The 17,353-nt window shown below is 42.9% G+C and overlaps 1 protein-coding gene across 4 annotated transcripts in view; it reads right to left on the reverse strand.

Annotated features, from left to right (window-relative positions):
• Positions 1 to 17,353, reverse strand: part of MCTP2 (multiple C2 and transmembrane domain containing 2) — a 268,191-nt gene that overhangs the window by 38,105 nt on the left and 212,733 nt on the right. For all 4 annotated transcript variants that reach the window (XM_068275141.1, XM_068275139.1, XM_068275142.1 and 1 more), the window contains exons 18-19: positions 3,386 to 3,505; positions 683 to 724 (exon numbers count right to left, since the gene is read on the reverse strand). In XM_068275141.1, coding sequence (XP_068131242.1) covers positions 683 to 724; positions 3,386 to 3,505 — 162 coding nt within the window. The remainder of the gene's footprint in view (positions 1 to 682; positions 725 to 3,385; positions 3,506 to 17,353) is intronic.

Here is a 17,353-nt window from a genome sequence, read left to right on the forward strand (position 1 = left end):
TGTTTCCTGGTTTAACTTTAAAGGAAGGTTCAGGGAGGGTGGCTAAAAAATAAAAATCAATTTCCACTTACCTGGGGCTTCCTCCAGCCCGTGGCAGGCAGGAGGTGCCCTCGCCGCCGCTCCGCAGGCTCCCGGTGGTCTCCGGTGGCCGACCTGACCTGGCCAGGCCGGCTGCCAGGTCGGGCTCTTCTGCGCTCCAAGGCCCGGCACTTCTGCGTCCCACGCCGGCGCGCTGACGTCATCGGACGTCCGCCGGGCTGTACTGCGCAGGCGCACAACTACTGCACCTGCGCAGTACAGCCTGGAGGACGTCCGATGACGTCAGCGCACCGGCGTGGGACGCAGAAGTGCCGGGCCTTGGAGCGCAGAAGAGCCCGACCTGGCAGCCGGCCTGGCCAGGTCGGGTCGGCCACCGGGAGCCTGCGGAGCGGCGGCGAGGGCACCTCCTGCCTGCCACGGGCTGGAGGAAGCCCCAGGTAAGTGGAAATTGATTTTTATTTTTTAACCACCCTCCCTGAACCTTCCCTTTAATAGATGCATTTTTTTCAACCAAACTATGTAACTATAGACTGGACTGCTGTCATATTCTACTTTAAACAGAGTGATGTACTGTATTGTATGAGTTACTAGTTAAGTGACAGAAGGTAGGAGTCAATAATGAATGCTTTGCTTTTAAACTTACTTTTTCATCATCGTCATCGTCTTCACCAATATCCATTCCCTCCTGCAATAGAAAACACATATAAAGCGTAAATCATTCTGACTGAATGTATGTATATATTACAGAATAAGCACTTCAGTCAGTGCAGACGAAGGCTACAGCCTGCTTTTACTAAACATCCACCTACACCAGTGAGTCACATGGCTTAACACAAAACACTGAGTTTTCAGGAAGCTCATAATGTGCATAAGCATTTTGTATATTAGAATAGATAGGCAGAAAGTTATATTTACAAAGAAAAAGTAGAAAAATGCAAAACAAAGGTGATCTAACAAACCTGAGTTAGATTTTTTTTTTTTTTTCTTTACAATGTCTTATTTGCCAAGAGGTTGTAGTTCTCTCCTGGGTCATAATCTAAACATTTGCATAGGGCTTTTCCACTGTTGGACCCAAAGTGTTGAAGAGCTGCAGCCACTAGGGGCATGCTCGAGAGGCCACCCTGCAGTGTTAGGGAGTCTTGCCTTGAACTCCTTACTAAACAGGTACTGAACTTAGCCAGGATTCGAACCCTAGTGTCTCATGTCAAAGGCTGTGCCCTATCCAGCAACTATATCAGAGCATAGTAGGGCTGCTAAAAGGTTAGACATTAAACAAGTCTAAGGCCCCATTCACACTTAAGTGTTTTGCCGGCGATTTTGGCAAAACGCTCAAACGCTAGCGCTTTTGAAAGCGCTAGTGTAATAAAACCCTATGGGCCCGTTCTTACTTGGGCGATTTGCACTAATCGCTGCAAATCACCCAAAATCATGAAAAGCAAACGCGTAGCCTGCACCACTTTCAGGCGATTTCCCGGTGATCGCGTTTCAGTGCCATAGAAGCGCTGCACTGTCCAGTGATTTTTTCCACATGAAATCGCAGAAAAATCACTCCCGCCAAATGCCGGCAAAAATCGCCGGCGTTTTGCGCTTCTAAGTGTGAATTCTGAATTCTAAGTGCTGTTCTGGTCATGTGCTCACTCCCTTTAATACTAGGTTGTCTTGATTTCATAAAAATATGTTCTTGCTGGGGTGCATGCCATCAGCCTAAGCACAGAGTAACCGTCTATACTGTAAACACAGGACTTTACATCTCAGTTTTAGAAATGGTATCTAAAATCAATCATACAAGAATTTTGCATTTGCCATCGGGGCTTTCTTTTAATATCCACCTTTACTGTCTTTGGGGACAGTATAAAAATAATAACTAACATTTGTGTAGCTCTTCTCTCCTTTCTGGTTGAAGCTTGAGAGCCGCAGCCGCTAAGGGCACACACAGTAGGCCACCCAGCAGTTGAGGAAGTCTTGGCTACTCTTGTGTAATCTGTCACTTCCTGCTCTAGCTGCCCACCTGCCCCTCCCCCCCTCCCCTTCAGCATGTGATTGCATGATTTAGGACTGTCTAGCTGTGGGCTGGCCACTGATCATACCATATTAGTGGAAGTCATATCATGTAAGGGGAGAGAATGGAAATTCAATGGTTTGGCAGAATGGCCGAGGATACCATGGCACTTCATGCTGGCCACTTCCACAACACTGGCACTCCTGAGGGTCCGTTGAAGGCTCTTCTAAGATGTATTAGGACATCTTAGATGAGATTTTGAACCTCCTTGGCGTAAGTTTGACAGGCTGGCCACTACTGCTGTGAGCTTTCTCAGTTTGGGAAAAAATGGTTCATACTATGGTTTCATTTACTCCCAAAGCCTGTTGATCCCATTCCAGATGAACTGAAATAACTTCTTCATTCTTGTGGAAACTTGCACTTCCGTCTTTACATATCAAAGTTCAATATATTGTTACAATTCGCTTCAACAATGATGGCTGCAATCAAGGCTGGCTGAGTTTCAATCAACATTTACTAAATTTGATTAAACAGTTGCTACAGCAATTAAGGTGACTCCAACTTTCACTTAGGTTTTAGATGGCTTTGTTCCTTAAATGAACAATGTAATAATACAATAACTTCAAAAACGGTTCTAGGTTAATTCAGGCTCCATTGACTTATGGTAACATTACATATTTGTAGAAACATGCAATAATGGCATATTGAGAGAAAGCAAAGACATTTTTCTCACAAATATGTACAAATCAAACACACAAAAGAAAATCTTACAAAGGACAGAAGGAAGTCTTGCAAAGGACAGAAGGAATGCATAGATAAATGCACATTCTTTGTAATTAGACAATTTAGTCTCTCTAATTCCCACTCATCTGTGACTAATCACAAGTTGTAATTTGATCTCTCAGCTGTGTCAGCTGACTGCCACGGCAGAGCAGCTAATCAGTAAACACAGGATGTCAACAATATGTTTGCTTCCACGAAAGCAGGAAGTAGACACACTGCACATTTATTACATGATTGGCATCAGCTATACAAAATCAATGTTTTTCTTTAATGGTTATTATGCTGTTGCCTATCTTTTAGAGCAGAGAGGAAGTTCTGAAATCAGGTCCGCTTTAAACAGTTACTTAGAGAAATGACTCACAAGAAGCCCATGTAGTCACAAAGGGATTACAGGCAAGCAATCCTATTATTCCCTTAAGAAGGGCTAGCATCCAGGAACATATTTTATAAGATAATTGGACCACTGCCTTGGGATAAACACAATCTTCTGGAGGTACAACATATAGATCTTCTGATTTTAACTATGAGCGCATGGGGCAAAAATCAATGTTTGTCTTTGCTTACCAGGTTGTCCTGAGCGCTGACCTTCCCCGTTGTGATCATGGTAAAGTTGTAAGCGAAGAGAAGCAGCAGAAGCAGAGGTATCATGTACAGCTCCAGGTGCCAGAGAGTTACCACAAATATCTGCATTGGAAGAGAGAAGACACAAGTGATTCACTTCAGCGAGCCCCGTGGGGAAGCTCATCGATGAGCAGCTTGCAGAAGGCAATAAGTTATAAACCAACAACCGCAACATAGACGCAAATTAAAGGTGATTTTCAATGTAGTTAAACCCTAAACAGGCATTATGCAGTGACAGAAAAGGAAATCTGATAAACGTCCATGCTTGAGGGTGTATATTTAGGTTAGTGGAGGGGAGAACATTTCCAACATTAGCATAAGAGACTGGTTGCCTAAACTATTCAGATTGGTCAAGCCCTAAATCCCCCAAGAATGGAGATCCAGGAGTGTCTGCTGTATTTTACTGATCATTAATGAGCAAAGGTTTCTACTGACATGCAAGTCTTCACTGACCAAAGGAGAGGTGGACATTTTACAAATCAAAGTCTTTAGATCTGAGTCATTTAACCAGCAGCCAACAAAAGCTAACCAATGACAGCTACCGAGTTTGACGGGCTAAAATTATTTTTCTCCGTGTCAGTAGAGATTTGCTCATTAGGAGAATCTACAAGAATTGTCTCAGATCAAGGAAAAATTGTGTACCTAAATCCAAATATCGGCCAAGAAATTATTAAATAAAAAAAAAAAGAAAAAAAAAAGCTTTGTGAGTATTCTTTGTTCTTATTAATAGATGCATGTGACCAGTGAAACACAACTAGGTTGTCTCCTTTATTTCTTATGCGGTTTTCTGACAGGACTGTACATACTGCAATAGTTACAACCTAGCAGCTTCTCCTTCCAGGGCCTGTTGTATCGGTTTCTCTACTGTTTACACTTGCATGTTCTAACTTTTAGTGTAAGTGGTGGCTTACATGGAAAAACTTCTCAACTTGAAGAGGACTTAACCTGCAGGTTCTCTACTGATGCTATGCTTAGCCCTGGGAGCAGTGGCATAACTACAATTCATGGGGCCCTTCAGCAAAACTGAACCATGTTCACAACCCTTCCCTTGACTCCCCTTGGTGCCTTTCACAGCCGGGGCTCATCTTGCAAGGGTTATAAAACTAGTGTGGCCATCATGATCTTCACACCCACAACAAGTGTAGCCACAAAAAACCCTGATCTGAATTATAGTGGGGGCCCCCTGCAATCGCAGGTGCTGCTCTCCCCTCTAGTTACGCCCTTGCCTGGGAGTAGTTGAACTTGTCACAGTCCGCTATTACAGCAATTTTGTAGATTTGAAAACAGTGAATCTTATAGAAATAAGCATGAATAAGTAAATAGACGCATAAAAGGAAAGAATTTAACCTCCTTGCGACTGCCTAACGCCAATTAGCAGTCACATGGTGGCAGCCCCAGGACCGCGTAACGCCAATTGGTGTCAAGTCCTGGGGCGGGGTTTTGCAGGGGATCGTGCGCGCCGATGCACGCGCATCCCCACTTGAATGACGGAGCTCTACTACATCATCAGTCTACCAGTGGTGATCGCCGCTAGGGACTGTTAGACGACAAAACTGCAGTCTATTTACATCGTACAGCGTCATGATCTACGGCAGCGATGTACTGGGGACAGCCGTGTCACTGGGCTGTCCCCGGAGAGGCATAGAGAGCGATCAGCTCAAGAACTGATCACTAGGATTGGCTGTCGGGGGAGGGGGTACAAATAAATAAATAATACATTTTATTTAAAAAAACAAATTAATAAAAAAAAGCACTGCCTGCAGCAGCGATCAGAGCCCACCAACAGAAAGCTCTGTTGGTGGGCAGAAAAGGAGCAAAAATTAATTTGTGTGCTCAGTAGTATGGCTCTGCAGCAAGCCATTAAAGCTGCAGAGCACCAATTTGTAAAAAATAACCTGGTCACTAGGGGGGTGTAAGCCTACGGTCCTCAAACTGTTTATATAGAGTATGGGGTAACATGCACATTTACAGTGCAGTGAAGAATGCTTTTAATGGTACTGCATGCCTCACTGTATACGTCATAATGCATCACATCGCAGCGCTAACGTGTAATACAACTTTTCACCAGTGTTGCATTCTGATTCTATCACAACGCAACATGCACAGTGTGCAAGGAGCCCTAGTCTTGATCCCTTCGGGTGACAGTCATTACTCGGGTGTGCACTCAAATAGGAACCTCAACAACATGGTACATTGCAAATGGTAAAAATGAAATGGTAAACCATGTAGGTTTAGGACTGTACTTACACAAGTTTATCTCATGTCACTAGGCAGTTTAGGTGCATACATGTAAAAAAGGTGCACAGTAAAAAGGTGGGGGGGTATCAATTTTAGTGATCTCTCAATCCACACATTAACTATATATGTATTTGTACTTGGATTGCTGGATGTCATGCTTGTACAGTGTCTTGAACTTATCATGCATACAGTATATGTTACTCAAAATGTGTTTTGTACTATGTACAGTGGTATGGAAGATGTTGGTGCTAGATAAATAAAGAATACTCTCACACATTACCCCCCTCTTCCAATGCCTAACCCCAACCCCCCTCCCCCATTCTTTCCAGTGGTGCCTAACAACCCCTAAGGACCTCCCCACACACACACACACTTCTAACACTAAAGACCTCTGCCTCCTTACCTTAGCCCCCAATATTTTTGCCAGCAATATTAAAAACCACAATTAGTGGCTATAAACAGTAATTAGCAGCTATTAACCTTGGGTGCCTCTGGGCATCTAAATTACCGTTTATAGCTGCTAATTCATACTTTTAATATTGCCCTCTATAGCGGCACCATTTTTAACAGAGCGCCCTTTTTTACCTGCTTTGGATCAGGTACCCTTTAACAAGCATGATGTCCCATGGGAAAAAGGACTGCATAGCTGAAGCTATGATGATGGATAGGATAGAAGCAAAGTTTTCTCTTTGTTCTGTGTCTTCTTAAGGATATGTCCCTTACGGAAATGTGTGTACTCTGCAGTTAAAGCGGATCCGAGATGAAAATAACTATAACAAGTAACTTATCTATATATCTTATCTAAAGTTTAGATATTTTACACAGCAAATCTAGCTGCAAACAGCTTAAAATGTTTAGGATTATTTATTGCTGTGATACAATGATGGCAGCCATGTTCTGTTTGTCACACTACACAGACCCCTAAGGACCTCCCCACACACACACACACTTCTAACACTAAAGACCTCTGCCTCCTTACCTTAGCCCCCAATAAGCGCTTTGAGTCCTATGGGAGAAAAGCGCTATAGAAATGTTATTGTATTGTATTGTACACTGATGCAAGCTGATAGCATCTCCAGCCCTCAGCTCAATCTCCTCTCCTCCTCCTCCTCCCCTCTGCCTCTAAAATCTCTGGCTAGTAACCTCCTCCTCCTCCTGCCCAGACTGAGCTCCCATAAGCCCTTGCTACCTGGGACTGAGTGCCAAGGCTCTCTTAAAAGCTGTAGGCGGGGCTTGTTTAGTTTATAGGGAATTTGAGTATTAAAACAAAACAAAAAAGTATTTGGCTTGAGGAATGCCCTATAAACTATATGAAAGGAACACAATTATGCAATGAGTAAAAGTTTATCTCGGATTCACTTTAAGAACTTTAGATTTGATCACAGCAGCAATACGGTGGAGACAACCACACCCCCCCTAGTCAGTGTAAATGCATTCTAACAAAGAAAACGGAAAAAAAAATAGTTGAAGTAATTTCTGTCTCAACTTCTGTGTTTTCTACTTTCCTAAGAGTTGTATAATTTTTAAGCACAAGTCTGTTCAGCATAGTCAGTGCACAGAATGCACTCCAACTCTGCAAGTTGAAAGCAAGGGCAACAGAGAAGATATCCCAAGTTTCTCAGTAATTAAGCGAATATGCATAATGAACCATATGCCCAAAGGGCTTGTTCTTCATGAAGGCCAGATTTTTGTTTGAATTTTTAATTTTTATATACAGATGAAACAAGCGCACTATTATAGGACTATACTGCTGTAACATCATTACCCATTTCACTGTGTGAATATGGATCATTGGTGGACTATGAACTTGCGACCTATGTTTTATTTATTATTTAAGCAAATGATGCAGAGAAATCTATTCCAAGAATTACATGCCAGTAAAGAATGAACTGGTCTGGAATGTAAAGACACGTTAAATGTTCCATATGCATTAATAGTGCAGTTTCATGCCTTGTCATTCCAACACACAAAGCAAACATACGTATAATAGAGTATCTGTAGACTATCAGGATCACACAACTCTCGCCTCTCTTACAGATTCACCTTAAGAAGTTTAAAAAGGTTGTTCCACTTCAGTACAAAACTCTATATAACGTGTAATATCCCTACACAAACCACTTTGTAACTGAATGTCATTAAATACCTGTTAACTTCAGCCTGCAGCTGCTGTATCTTTTTTTTTTCTTGAAACCATTACCAAAGCGTACAGTTCTGCGTAAACGATACCAAGATTCCTCCTCCCTGATTTAACAGTGCATAAGGCTTTTTAAATCTGGCAGCAAAAAAAATTGCATATTTGCACTTTGATTCAAGGGGAACAGGGATTCCACATATCTGCAGGGATTCTGGCTGTATGTGAGAGCTGTAGTGATCACTCCCATCTCACCAACAGCTTTCACAATGAAACATGTAGAGGTTCTGACCAGTGACGGTAGGGATGGATCGCTAAATTACATTATGAGTGAGCGCTCCTTATTGGAAACACTAAGAGGCCTAACCACATATGTACATTATGTATACCATTATGTACACACGGAGATATATATCAGTCTCCTTGTTCCCCTTTATGATTAAAAACACTGCATATATTCACAATTCATAAGAGGGTTTACTTTAAAATAAAGTGTGTCCAATGCAACAGTCATGGGTTTGTTAAAGTTAACAGCAAAGTGTATCATCAGTTGACTGCAAAACTTTAGCAAGGGTCTTTGCTGATCCCCCCCATTGATTGCCATGGGGTGTAGCTATCTTGCAAGCGTTTGCGTCAAAACAGACCAGATGAACTATTGCTTAACCCAAATTAATTGGTAACTGTTGATTGTAGGGGAGGCACCTGCCTGTTGGAAGGGCTTAAACCATGAAAAAACCCTGCCTCTGATATTGGTAAATCAGAACAAACAAGACCCCATAGGGGTCAACAATAACTCTTCATAGAAGGTAGCTGGGACAAAAGTGGTGAGCAAATAGAGTGCGAAGAGTTGGCACTCTATTTGTTCACCACTTTTGTCTCACTGTACACAATGCAGATATGGTATACCACCCAGCTACCTTCTATGAAGAGTTATTGTTGACCCCTATGGGGTCTTGTTTGTTCTGATTTACCAATATCAGAGGCAGGGTTTTTTCATGGTTTAAGCCCTTCCAACAGGCAGGTGTGTCCCCTACAATCAACAGTTACCATTTAATTTGGGTTAAGCAATAGTTCATCTGGTCTGTTTTGATGCAAACGCTTGCAAGATAGCTACACCCCATGGAAATTAATGGGGGTGATCAGCAAAGACCCTTGCTAAAGTTTTGCAGTCAACTGATGATACACTTTGCTGTTAACTTTAACAAACCCATGACTGTTGCATTGGACACACTTTATTTTAAAGTAAACCCTCTTATGAATTGTAAATATATGCAGTGTTTTTAATCATAAAGGGGAACAAGGAGACTGATATATATCTCCGTGTATACATAATGTACAAATGTGGTTAGGCCTCTATAGGCAAAGTGCTCCAGTGTCTGTTTACCTAGTACAATTTATTCGGTAGTGCAATATCTTTTGAAACACTAAGACTAAAGGTGCGTACACACATGCGACTATAGTCGTTTGTAACGATCGTTCCCCGATCTTTACCAACGACGATCGTTACAAAAAACGAACCAACGACTATTAAGGCAAACGACGAACGAGGCAAATCGCTACAAAACAAAGTTCTGTCTTGGCGGATTTTTACCACCGACGATCGTTAGCAAAAGTGGTACATCGTTGGAAACGATCGTTCGTACCAGGCTGGACATGCGCATTTCACTTTTTCTCCAAGGAACTTTACAATTTTATGCGCAGGCGCATTAAGTGCTTTTACGTGGTGTAACGTTCGTTCTAACGATGTGATCGTTACACACTTTTTACAACTAACTTTACTTCGGTCGTTCTTTCGTCAATTAAAAGATCGTTCGTCGTTGACAACGAACGATCGTTGTTGCATGTGTGTACGTATCATAAGTCTCCCAAAGGTAATTGCAAATATAAGGCTTCCCAGCAGAAGGCTTATGCCAGCCCTACTTGCCACGTGTTTGTAGTGCAGTTCTTTTTATCCCACCACCAAGGACGCACACACCGCTAAGACCTTCATTACAGCTTTTTAGATCAGCTAGACAGAAACTTGTAAATGTTCCACTCTAGCACCTGATGGGTATCATACTAACTGTGAGAAGGGGCCCATTGCAAATCCTGTTGCGTTAAGCAATAAGATTGTCTTGGTGTCACATAGAAAACAACAGGCGTGGTTCCACAGTAGGCTTTGTGCAGCCAGATACTCGTCACAGGTGCAGTACTTGGATCTCTCCACTCCCACATTTAGAATGTGACCACTCATCACAACTGGCCAGCCTCGGTCTCCCTCCGTACTTTCAAGCTGCATGGTTATAGGTGTCAAAACTTGGCTTGCATTTTAGTCACTCAACCAGTGTTCAATGTCAGTTGCTATTGGGTTACGTGAGCACCCACTAAGGGTTGTCAGCCCCGACCACAAATGCATTTTTCCAGCCCACTGGGGCTTTTTCAGGACAGGAATAGAACCCTATTTTTGCCTAAGAGTTTCACTTACCTCGGGCTTCTGCCAGCCCCCTGCAGCCATCCGGCCCCACACCAGTCCTCCGTGAACCTCCATTCTCCAGGCGCCAGCTAGTTTCGGTTCGGTTGACTTGTAAGTCGATGGGCCACTGCGCCTGCGCAGCCCTGCCATGCATAGCCGTCTTCTTGTTCCCATCCGCAATAGCATCCTGCGCAGGATGCTATTGTGGACGGGAACACAAGCAAAGATACAAGTGGAAAGAGGCCATGGTCCTTCTGCAAAACCGAAACTAGCTGGGGTCGGGGGAACAGAGGATCGTTGAGGACCGTAGCGGGACAGGACGGCTGCAGGGGGAGAAGCCCCAGGTAAGTGAAACTTTATTTTTTATCTTCAATTCCACTTTAAGTGTGCTGCCTTTGATGTAGAGCTCAAGCGTTTGACTTGGGTTCCAATCCTGGCTCAAGGCAGTACATAAAACAGTAGGAAGTCTTTGGGCAAGGCTCCCTAATGCTCCTGGTTGCCTGTGAAATGTGCCCTAAGTGGCTGCAACTCTGAGTCCACCAAGAGAAAAGTGCAATGTTATACTGCTAGTCAATATTGGACTGCAGGAAACGCGACAAGATAGAAGAGAACCTGACATGCAGCACTTTCACATTCTAAATTCACCTTGTCAGGGTGTTTTCAGTAACATTGCCCTATTAGATAATGCATATAGGACCCACCACCTGGCATTGCTCAAAGTGTAGTAACAGTGTTTATCTTTAGGTTTAAAAGAAAAAAAAAGTTTTATTTGTTGCGTTAAATAAATAAAAGTTTGACTTTTACCCGTGTCGGCACACTCAGTAACAGCGACCAAAGAGATAGTGTGAGCGGTTCAGCAAATGCTGACAGAAAAAAAAAAGCTCATCGTTCTTTACCGCTCACATGAAGGGCTGGAGCAATTAGAAAAGGAGTCTAATCTTAGCTGAGTGCATTAACACTCTTTGACCTCCCAAACAATAGATTAGGCCTCAGCTTCGCAATGCATCCCCTAGGCTTTCAAGTAGGCGGTTATCTTGTTTAAATGAGCTATGCTATGCTGTATGCATTTCTCATATGTGTGTGTTTTAAATTGCTGAAGTAGACTATATTAACTGTATTAAAGGATTTATTTTTCTTCCGGATAATGAATTAAGCTGGCCGTTTCAAACACCCTTATACCGTATATTCTCCGCGTACAGTAAGAATACAGCTTTGCTTTCCATCGTGTGCTTTGAGTAACATAGTAATTGGACTTTTATCAGTGCTTTGCATGCACAGAATCTGAAAACTTTTGTTTAAAATGTCAGTGGCAGGCAGTTAAGATTTGTACATATATTATTATGTACATGCCTACACCGGTCAGCCTGAATATTAAGACCACTGGCAGGAAGTGAGAAACCAGATCTATTTTATCATGCCACCTTCTAAAGGCTAATGCCCACTATGCAATTTTTCAGATGGGCAGCGATTTTTTTGAGCGGCGAGCAATCGTTTCCGCAATCTCGCAACGTGGGTACAAGCTGGCAATTATTCGAACAACATTTGGCAACGGGGGCGACAATGACCATTACAGCGAATTGGATTTTTAAGATCCCTTTCGGAAATGCAGGAAGAAAAAAATAACAAAAAAGGCCTTTTTATCTAAAGTTGAGCGTGCATGGAGGAGCAGAGTGTGGTCAACAGTGTCAGATATGGAGGACAGTTCATGAAGGATGAATATGGAATAGTAGCTTTCAGAGTTAGCCATTAGGAAATCTTTGCCTACTTTGGTGAAGTCTGTTTTTGTAGAGCAGTTGCAGCAAAAGCCAGACTGTAAATGATTAATCTGAGTTAGTAGAGAGGTACTCAGCTAAATCTGCATAGACTGGACAGTCAAGTACTTACAATGGGAAAGGGAAATGAGAAACAGGGCAGTAGCTGGACAGGGATAATGGATCTATGTAATTGCATTATGTCAGCCTTTCTGAGGGCACATTGGAAAAGGTCTGTAGAAAGGAACGGTTTAAACATCCATGAACTAACATCTTCTTAAAGAGAATCTGTATTGTTAAAATCGCTCAAAAGTAAACATACCAGTGCGTTAGGGGACATCTCCTATTACCCTCTGTCACAATTTCGCCGCTCCTCGCCGCATTAAAAGTGGTTAAAAACAGTTTTAAAAAGTTTGTTTGTAAACAAACAAAATGGCCACCAAAACAGGAAGTAGGTTGATGTACAGTATGTCCACACATAGAAAAATACATCCATACACAAGCAGGCTGTATACAGCATTCCTTTTGAATCTCAAGAGATCATTTGTGTGTTTCTTTCTCCCATGCACTGAAGTTTCAGGCTGCTCTTTTCTTCCTGCAAACAGCTTTGCCCTTGTTTGTAATTCCTCAGTATGTGAAAGCCCAGCCAGCTCAGAGGACGATTTATCCAGCTTGTAAAAGATAAGAGAGAAGAGAGAAGCTGCTCTAATCTAAATAACACACAGGCAGTGTGCAGAGAGGGGCCTGGAAGGGTGCTTTCATAGCAGAACCACAACACTGAAGAACTTGGCAGCCTTCCAGACACAGGCTGACAAGTCTGACAGGGGAAAGATACATTGATTTATTACAGAGACAGTGATAGTATAAAGTGCTGCAGTTAGCCAGAACACATTAGAATAGCTTTTGGAACTTGTAGGATGATAAAAAACAGGATGCAATTTTTGTTACAGAGTCTCTTTAAAGGATACATAAAATGATTTAAAAAAAAGTTCTAAACTTAATAGGAAGTCACTGGATCAGCCTTTCTCAACCTTTTTACCCTGGTGGAACCCTGCAGATACTTTTTGGATCCCAAGGAACCCCTGAATTTATTTTGCAGGTGGCAAGGACTTTAAAAGCTGATGTGACTGTTTATGCCAGTACCCTCCATTACAATTCTTTTCATTATAACGTCTCCATATACTAGTGGCTTTTTATTAATGTGCTCATTATTATTCTGACCTACAATTTAGTGATTCTTTTTACAGTACACCTTATTATAATGTGCTCTATCATACTTCCCCCACGATGGGTGAAAAACGCCAAGGAACCCCTGCAGAGTACTCAATGAACCCTGGCTGAGAAAGTCTGCACTGGATGGTCCAGAGCTTTCACCAATCCTCCTTCAGCTTACAGTTCCAGCACGGGTTCACTCAGTACTTCGACTCAAGCGGAGTCAAAGAGGTTTCTTCTGGTTGCAATTCAATGCATGTAGTTCAATGCAAGCCCAGTAGAACAAAGCACTTTTGCACAGAGGAAACCTTGGTCATGGATGCCTAGTCTGGATGCAATAGTCCACAGATGTGAGCGAAGTCTGGAGATGGAGGGAAAGTGGTGCTGGTATGGTGTGTTGTAGGAAGCCTTGGGACCATCCAGAGACTTGCATCTACTGACTTAAGTAACTTTTCCTGTCCTCTTCTGATGTGCTTTAGGGCTAGTCCACAGAGCTCATTACCACACTGAAAAGCAAAATTACCGACCAGTGAGGTAAATTACTGACTTGTGCGGAAAATACCTCAAGAAATTGCTATTCAAACATATTAACGCATTCGGTAAATCAAGCAAAAGTGTTCTGTATTTTTCTCCAGCTCTGAGCAGCGATAACTCGTTCTCTTCATGCAGTAACATATTGACAGATGAACGAGACCGCCAATAGAGAGAGCTAGGCAGACAATAGGGAGAAACACAGTCCTGCTTCTCACCCTTATTTGGTCCGATAACCTGGAAGGCGGGACTTCAGTGAGGCAGAGCAAACAATACTTTTTTTTTAAAGGCTTTTCTACATCCCTTTAGATGTGAATATCTGTATGCTCTTAAATAGAAGAGCTCCCCCTGGTGACTGCAGTACATCTAAAGGGATGCGAAGGATGCACTGGACAGAAAACCCTGACTTATACACACAGAGTCACAGCTTGCTGTCTGACCTGCTTCACAGTTGGCAAGTGAGAGTAGCTGAGCATGACTTAGTGAATTGAAGCATGCTTGTTTGGTAAATTACCAAACTTCTACCACATGAAGAAATCTTAGTGAATTTGGGGGGAAAAAAAAGTAAAAAAATTGAGGCCTATATCTATTGACCCTAATACTACATTAAAGGATTTACGAGGCCAAATGTAAAAAAAAAAAGTTCAGTACCTGCTGCAAATTTGAATGCACGGAGGACGTCATCCACGCCCTCCGTGTAGTTCCGCCGGTTCCCCGCTACTCAATCTCCTCCCGGGACGGCTCCCGACCCCACAGCCGGGCTCTCATGCCTCTTGAAAAATGGCCGCCTGAGCTTGCCGCGGCTGCGCAGTCCACATAGGTGGTAAAATTGTTCAGCAATTAGCCAATCATAACTTAAAGTGTGTACCAGGCTTAAAGAGGAGCTGTCAGCCATACTATCGCAGAAAAAAAACAAAAAACACATAAATAAGTAGATAAATACTTGCTCTACTTACATAACATATGTATTGCACTGTCCACGTTTTGATTTTAGTGATTGTTCTACAGTAAAAAAAAAAGAGAAAATCCTTCTTAGCATTTCCCATTTTAACTGTGGCTATTTTGAAGCCAAACCGGATATCATTTCCTCCCTTACTCTCCTCTGCCTGATTTGCCTACCCTTCAGTATAGAAAGTGCATTGTCTCAGCATGAGAAATATTGGCCAATCAGAGAGGAACAAAGGTGTGGGAGGGGAAAACAGGATGCTTCAGCCAATCAGGCTGCATTAGTTAAGTTTGAGGGGAAGTAGAGAAGCAAAAAAGGACAACCCAGCATGCCCTGCAACCTCCTTTTTGTGTACCACATTTTGTGTGTACCAAACAAGAGTCAGGTAAACTGGGGAATGATCATTTATCAAAAATAACAGCAATAGTGATTTTACTTTTGGATTGCCCGGTTAGCATCCTTATTACTTGTTTACCAGATAAAAATAAATTGAATTTTGATTTTATGCCCGACAGTCACACTTTAAGGTTTACCCAATCCTGAAATAATAGTTATTATAAGTAAAGGCAGCCTTTAAAAAAAAACTGACCAGAGAGGGATATGGTGGCTACCATATTTGTATACTTTTAAACAATGCACATTCCCTGGCTGTCCTAGTGATCATCTGCCTATAACACTTTTAGCCATAGACCCTGAACAAGCATGCAGATCATGCTGCATGCTCATTTCAGGTGTGTGATTCAAATAATACTGATGCCTGAAAGATCAGCAGGAAAATGGTATTGTTAAAGAGAATCTGTATTGTTAAAATTGCACAAAAGTAAACATACCAGTGCGTTAGGGGACATCTCCTATTACCCTCTGACACAATTTCACCGCTCCTCGCCGCATTAAAAGTGGTTAAAAACAGTTTTAAAAAGTTTGTTTATAAACAAACAAAATGGCCACCAAAACAGGAAGTAGGTTGATGTACAGTATGTCCACACATAGAAAATACATCCATACATAAGCAGGCTGTGTACAGCCTTCCTTTTGAATCTCAAGAGATCATTTGTGTGTTTCTTTCCCCCTGTTCTCATGCACTGAAGTTTCAGGCTGCTTGTTTCTTCCTGCAAACAGCTTTGCCCTTGTCTGTAATTCTTCAGTATGTGAAAGCCCAGCCAGCTCAGAGGACGATTTATCCAGCTTGTAAAAGATAAGAGAGAAGAGAGAAGCTGCTCTAATCCTGAATAACACACAGGCAGTGTGCAGAGAGGGGCCTGGAAGGGGGAGTTCATAGCAGAACCACAACACTGAAGAACTTGGCAGCCTTCCAGACACAGGCTGACAAGTCTGACAGGGGAAAGATACATTGATTTATTACAGAGACAGTGATAGTATAAAGTGCTGCAGTAAGCCAGAACACATTAGGGCTCGTTTCCACTAGGGCGAATCCGCATGCGGGCACTGCATGCGGATTCGCATAGTTAATGTTAGTGGATGGGGCTGTTTCCACCTGTGCGGCGTGCGGGAGCGATTTGGCGGCGGGCCAAATCTGCACGGCGGGACCCGCAGAATTCGCCTGCGTCGAGAATCCGTGCGAATCGCCGCTAATGTATTTAATAGTAAAAACGCATGCGTTTGTTACATGCGTTTTTACCCGCGATTTCGCACCCTTCTCAATGTTATTTTGCCCTGGCAGTGTCATGGTTAATTTCGCATGGCACCCTGCCATGCGAAATCGCACGCGAAATCGCGGGGGAAACGCACCCGCATGCGTTTTTACAAGCGTCGGAATGCCGGCGAAATCGCGTCGCACTAGTGGAAACGGGCCCTTAGAATAGCTTTTTGAACTTGTAGGATGATAAAAAACAGGATGCAATTTTTGTTACGGAGTCTCTTTAAGGAGATAAATATCCCACTCAGGTCAGTTGTCCTTAAAGGGACACTTAAGTCAAACAAAAAAAATGAGTTTTACTCACCTAGGGCTTCCAATAGCCCCCTGCAGCTGTCCGGTACCCTCGCCGTCTCCCTCCAATCCTCCTGGCCCCGCCGGCAGCCACTTCCTGTTTCGGTGACAGCAGCTGACAGGCTGGGGACGCGAGTGATTCTTCGCATTCCCAGACACATTAGCACCCTCTATGCTGCTATATGGTATATGATATATGCTGTAGCAGCATAGATGGCGCTATTGTGGCCAGGAACGCGAAGAATCACTCGCGTCCCCAGCCTGTCAGCTCCTGTCACCGAAACCGGAAGTGGCTGCCGGCGGGGCCAGGAAGATCGGATGGAGACGGCGAGGGCGCCGGACAGCTGCAGGGGGCTATTGGAAGCCCAAGGTGAGTAAAACTCATTTTTTTTGTTTGACTTAAGTGTCCCTTTAAAGTGTACCTGTTCTCATTCCAATTACTTCCCTTTATTGACAAGAAACCAAAAAAGGTCTATAGGTACACTTCATCAAACCTAAGGAAAAAGTCCTCACAATAACAGGAATTCACCTTTATTCCTCTTCTCTCTACTGTACTGTGTTTGTTCAATTAACATCCCAGATGCCATAGTGCCCAAATTCCTGTTCGCTGCTCTAAACATATAAAATACAATTCTTTTTCTAAACTTTAAAAACAGTTTGGAGTTAAAAACACAGATAGAGAGTTGTCCGCTATTTGTGGTG

This window comes from Hyperolius riggenbachi, chromosome 3, assembly GCF_040937935.1.
Source record: "Hyperolius riggenbachi isolate aHypRig1 chromosome 3, aHypRig1.pri, whole genome shotgun sequence".
Classification (NCBI taxonomy): domain Eukaryota; kingdom Metazoa; phylum Chordata; class Amphibia; order Anura; family Hyperoliidae; genus Hyperolius; species Hyperolius riggenbachi.